The sequence below is a fragment of the Rhineura floridana genome, chromosome 7, assembly GCF_030035675.1.
Source record: "Rhineura floridana isolate rRhiFlo1 chromosome 7, rRhiFlo1.hap2, whole genome shotgun sequence".
Classification (NCBI taxonomy): domain Eukaryota; kingdom Metazoa; phylum Chordata; class Lepidosauria; order Squamata; family Rhineuridae; genus Rhineura; species Rhineura floridana.
In genome coordinates this window covers 54028574-54034573 of record NC_084486.1, presented here as the reverse complement: position 1 = coordinate 54034573, position 6000 = coordinate 54028574, and the positions used below count along the sequence as shown (strand labels likewise).

The following is a 6000-nucleotide window of genomic DNA, read 5'->3' as shown; positions in this document are numbered from 1 at the left end:
ATTATTATTATTATTCAGAAATCTGCCTATGTTCGGCCACGCGTGAAGCGGCCTCAACCCCAAGCAAGCGGACAACCTCCAGTCAAGTCTTCGAGTACTCGACTCCTTCCTCTTTTTCCCCTCACGCCTCTCCCTGCCACACACGCTGGCGCGCACACACATAACACTCATTCAGGCCCGTCCCGCTTCTTCTCCTCACTCAACGCTTTCCTCCGCCCGGCGGAGGCTGGCAGGGGGATGACGTCACCGGATCAGGCTGACCGGCAATGGGCGCCATTTTGAAACCCCCAAGCCTCCGGCGGCGTCGGCGCTGGCGGTGGCGGCCGCCACAGCAGCAACAGCGGTGCTCGTAGTGGCTCCTTTCCGGTCCCGGACGGTTCTTCCGCCTCGCGGGCTTTGCAGCCCTCGCTCTCCGCCCGGCACACACTGCGCGACATGGCAGGTAAGGGACACGCGCCGCCGCCGCCACCGCCACCACCACCACCGTAGAGGCGGTGGTGTTGGTCGCTGTGGTCTTGGCGGGCGGAGGCAGGCCTGGGCCCGCGGGCGGCCTAGGACAGCGGAGGGCGTCCTGGTAACCTAGCCGAGCTAGGAAACGAGCTGGCCTTACGGCTAAGGAGAGGTGTCCTTTTCAGGAAGGCGGCGGCTGGGGGTCGGGCTGAGGGAGACTCTCTGTGGCTGGGTTCACAGTATTTACCCCCCGTCCTGTCTCTAGCAGGGGTGGCCGGCGGCGGAGGTGGCAGCAACGATTTCCAGTGGTGCTTCTCCCAGGTGAAGGGGGCGATCGACGAGGACGTGGCAGAAGGTAAAGGCGTGGAGGGATGTACGGAATGACCCTGCAGGGCCATCAAAGGCCTCACTTCTTCTAATTTCCTCTCTCTCTCTTTTCTTCCTCCACCCGTTTCTAACCCCCCGCAGTGGAGAATGGTTGGGGCTCGCTCTGGTATTAGAGCTTCAGTAAAGGTTGTTGAAGGCCTTTCTCTGCACCCCTTTCTGCAGACTAGATGGTCTTTACTTTCAAAGTAGGCTTCCTCCATTCTGGGTGCCGCGGGTCCCCCAGCACATGAAGGAACGGGTGATGTCCCTGGTTTCTGCGGCAAATGAGACATGATGCCCCTCGTTTACCCGTACAGGAGGTACTGGAGGTGTCGGGAGTGTGCATTTAAACCTTTGAAATATTCTTAGTCTAACAATTCAAGTGCTACCTTGCCTTTTTATAGCTCTTCTCTCCCCCCCCCTTTTTTTCCTTTGAAAATGTGTAGGGGAAATTGCAGAGTCTGACTAAGCTGCTACTCTGCCATCTCCATACTATACAGAAAACTGCTTTATGTTCTGGAGAAATGACAGACAGTGGAACAAGAGGAGTAAAAGAAAAGAGAATTGTGGGGTGTGAGGTGTCTGTCAGAATTGTCAGGCTCCTTTCTAGTGACAGGAAGGAAAGGAGGCTTCCTCACCTGAAATTAGTTTAACTAGTTTTATACTAGTTTTATTTAGTTTTATTCTAACACAGTTAGAAATGTGAGGGCTTCTTTCTGACAATGCATAGTTTTAATTCTACTTTTTAAACATGTCTTAACTAAAATGTTGATTAGGTTGAACCAGTTTGTAGCAAAAATAACCATGCCAGCAAAAGTGCTTTAAAAATTCAAACTTAAGCATACCCATTCAGAAGTAAATCTTAACTAACTTCTGTAGGATTTATCATTTAATAACTAGAACTGCAGCATAATTGTTGCTGCTTCATTAAAGTAGCTTGTACTCAGTGGTGTTCTAGAGTTCTGAGAGTCTTTGCATTGCTTTTTGAAATTGTACAGGTTGTGTTCATAAACTTCTCAAATACACTCTTGTAAAGAAAGCTACATATTTTTTATTTGTTACTGCCTTTTAAAAAGCATTTTAATTTGAGTTTACCTATTGTACTTTTACTTCGTTTTAAAAATATTCCAAAGATAAAGTTTTGGGTTTTGCCTTGTGCAGGAATGGAAAGAGCTGTGGTTTGGATGAAGGTTCTGAAACTGCTTTAATTACTAATAGATTGAAAGTAGGTGTCTCTTTTTCACATACAGTAGGGCCCCGCTTTACAGCATTCCGCTTTAAGGCGTTCCGCTGATGCGGCGGCTTTCATTTTCAATTTTAAAGGTATTTTTTGCTCTTTTGCGACGTTTTGCGCCGTTTTCGTGTCATTTTCGTGCGACACGTCCCATTATAGTGAATGGGGTTCCGCTTTACGGCGGGAGTCCGGAACGGAACCCGCCATATAAGCGGGGCCCGCCTGTACTACATTTGGAGAATTAAAAATGGCTTGAGTTCTTTGGTATTATGTAAACAGGTTGGCATGTGTTTGTTGCTATTTGTTCGTAACATTATGAGTAAGTGTACTAGAAACATTAAAGTTATAATTATTGGTGAGATGAGAGAGAACTCTGAACTAGAATAACTAGTAGTAAAAATAAATTCCTGTATGTATACGAATTCTAGTTTTGTTGTTCAGTCTTGATAGTGATATTTGATAGTCTTCACACAGTTCTCTATCTGGGTGGCAGCCAGCCACAAAGCATTGGTAACAAGATGTCTACATGCTTTCCTATTGAGCATAGTTAATATTTATGTAGAGTTGCATTTAGAGTTCTATTTATAGTGAAACAATTAGCCGCACCCACAGTATGTATGTCTGCGTCTAGCTACATTGTGGAAGGGGTAGGGATTATATAAATAAGTACTGGTCTTTGATGAGGTAGATGGAAACACAGCATTAATGAACTTTACTGCACTAAAAACTTCTGTAAATGTTTTCATTATGTGTTCAGTCTTACATTTTTCTTGCTCACAGTAATGAGCCTAGTGCATATCAGTTTATCCTATTTTGAAACACTTGTTGTCAACTTATCTTTTGTTATGGGAAAGTAAATTATTAGCTGCATGCTGATGAACAGTATTTTTTATAAGGTTATCATTTGGTTTAGAAACTAGTTAACTGGCAATCCAAACACTGGCTGCTTTAATTTTTTAGAACAGTATCAAGGAACAGAGATAATGAACCAAACTACTGTTTTCTAGAAGACTCCGGAGTTCAGTCTCTTCCAAACTTTATAGACATTCTTCCAGATCATGTGGAAGCCTCCTTGTTTCCACAAGGGTTTGCAATATTTCCAGCTCCAGTTCCTGTACACTTGCGACCCGTCACATAATCATAAAAGCTAGGCTGTCTTAATTTGGAGGGGAGAGTTAGAAGCACGCTGGAGAGAGTTTCAAATTAGAACAGACATGCTACTAAATGTGGTTGTGTACATGTTATATCAGTGTATGGAAATATGTTTAGATGCAGTTTTAAAAAACAGACTACCTTTTGCATAAGGGCAAACTGTTTTATGGAATATTTGAAAATATTTTACCATGGCCAAATAAGAAATGGTCTGTTGACCTCTTAATTGACTGGCATCTGAATCCTAACTTTTGTTCATACATATTTGGACATACTTTCACACCTTGATTGCGTTTTCCTCATCACTGTTATTCAAAAAAGCTTTGTAAGAAGTAGCATGTTATTGGGCCCAAACGAAGTACGCTATAATTGATGAGATTTTTTTCCCCAGTTTTATCAATAGCATTTTATAATTTTTAGATGCAAGGCAGTGTAGAGAAGTATGCAAGTAATGTTAAGCTTCAACACTGGGTAGTGTTTGCAAAACTACCAACGAAATTAGATGTTAGCACTTGGGCAGTGTGAGAACTTAGCCAGCTTTTTCAGGATCAAAATTTAAAGCACTGTAGATCAAGTTCTCCAAACACATGCAAATAATTACAGGCGTTGCTCAGTATAGAATTGCTCAAGGAAGTTAACAGCAATTTTCCATTGCTGGAAAAACAAATCAATATAATATCGATATTTTAAATAAAATATCAATATCGATATTTTGAGAAAATATCAATATCGATATTTTGAGAAAATATCAATATCAATCAGAAACCAGGCACGGAGATATGTTACTTCAAAATTTTCTCTGCAAAGAGAGAGAATGAGAAAGAATAAGATTCAATGGCAATTTCCATTGTTAGTTACAAGGAGTGAAGGAAGTTTACTTGGGGAGAAAGGGAGGAAAGAATGGAGTGCTGCAGCAAACGGTGAAGGGGGAGGACAAAGCGGTTGGAAGTTGCTAAATAAAGCCCTGGAAACAAAATGGAATTCATGGGTGAGTTAATGGGTGGACAAAGGGAAGTAGCTGAAAGTGACAATTCACCCACCCACTAAAAGACATTGAAGCAAACTCTGTGGAGCCATATTGTTCTAAACCTTTCGTATGATCAGCAGATTGGGCTAGTACAAATTTACAAGGGGAAAACTGTGATACCTTCTGTTTGCCAGTAAAGTCATGTGAGCCATGCAAATTAACAGGAGATGTGAATAGCACACAGTAAACCACTGTGTAGATGAGCCCTATGTGTGCAGTTTCCCCCCCATCCTGTTATTGTTATCTCACTCCTTTAAATGTATCTCACTGAATTGGGCTACTTTTTGAGTTTTATTATATATTTATTTATTTATATCCCGCCTTTTGGCCCAAGGCCCTCAAGGCGGCATACAGAAGACACAAATATCAAAATACAATATGAGAATACATCAATAAAACAATAAAGCAGTACAATAAACCAATACGATTTACAAAACACAATTTGCAAGAGTTAAATAACAATAACAATCACAATCTACATTTCCAACTTAACACTTGCAGCGCTAAAATTGGCCCCAAGGTACCATCTAAAAGCACATAAGTCCATGAGTCCACTACCTAGCTGGAACTAAGCAGGGCTGGGTATGTCAGGCCTGGATGGATATCTGCAAAGAAACCTCACGTACGCTGCCTTGAGCCCCATGATGGAAGGAGGCTTGGTGCCTACGGTAGGCCCTTCCCGGTAGCTAACTCGCTCCTTGAAGCGGCTCAGGAAGGCAAAAGTCAGATTAGTCCTGAAGGAAAACGCAGGCAAGGCTCCTGAAGAAACAGACCTGCTGCTGTTGCTGTCGCCTCCTTCACCGAGCTGGCGTGGCCGCCATCGGGCCACCTGCATACTTGAGGCCAAGCCAAGGCTGCTGCGGGACCGGCATGAGGAAGGGGTGTGCTGCGCAGGGAAGAGTCTCGGTGGGCCTGCTGGTGTTGGTGCCAGCCCAGGGAGCTGTTCTGAGCATGCTCCAAACTCCAGAGCTGTTTCCCTCTAGACCACACCTCCAAACTATTTGAAGCACACTCTAGGCAGGCAGGAGAAGGATGTGGCTGTTAGTTGAACAGCTTTTTTAAAATTATAACTTGGTGAGAGGGAGAGAGTGTGGCAGTCACAGTAGACACAGTGCAAGTCTCATAATATTTATGTAGTTTCTATTTTTTTATACTATTACATATTTGTAAATCAAGGAGAGGAGGATTGGGTGGGAAAATAGTAGACTATGGACATTTTGCATGTGTGTTGCAACTTGCAACCAGGGCTGTGGAGTCAGTGTGCCAAACCTTCGACTCCGACTCCTCTATTTTTCTACTGTCCGACTCCAACTACTTCATAAATGTCAAATGTATATTAACTAGTAATAACAAATTTACTGTAGTAAAATGGTAGCACAAGGCATTTCATCGCCATCACGTGAATCATCAGGCTAGATTGATAGAACATAAAATATATTTATTTGATTAAAATTTCTGAACACGAAAACTTTCCTAAATTCCTATGAAAGTTTTTATTTTGAAGTCGGAGTCTGTACATTTCTACTGATTCTGACTCCACCCAAAATTGCTTCCGACTCCACGACTCCGACTCCACAGCCCTGCTTGCAACAACTTGTGTTGCTGCCTACCTTGTTCCAAGAGGAGGTTGATATAGTCTCCAGACTGTGAATGTTGTGTCCCCCCCCCCAATCAGTGCTGTGGTTTTACTACAAGCAGTGAGTTTGGAACCTGAAGATAAGCTTATTCAGCTTAAAAGGAGAAAGTCTGATGTGTATAGACAGGGACTTCA

The 6000-nt window shown here is 43.2% G+C and overlaps 1 protein-coding gene across 2 annotated transcripts in view; it reads left to right on the top strand.

The window, feature by feature from the left end:
- The first annotated feature begins 218 nt into the window (after nucleotides 1-218).
- PPP2R2D (protein phosphatase 2 regulatory subunit Bdelta) overlaps nucleotides 219-6000 on the top strand; it is a 45318-nt gene continuing 39536 nt past the window's right edge. Inside the window, exons 1-2 of one of the 2 annotated variants that reach the window (XM_061635641.1) lie at nucleotides 219-442; nucleotides 719-805. In XM_061635641.1, the coding sequence (XP_061491625.1) occupies nucleotides 436-442; nucleotides 719-805 (94 nt within the window). In that variant the 5' untranslated portion in view covers nucleotides 219-435. Of the gene's footprint in view, nucleotides 443-715; nucleotides 806-6000 lie in introns of both variants that reach the window. The other variant, XM_061635640.1, reaches the window with a different exon arrangement.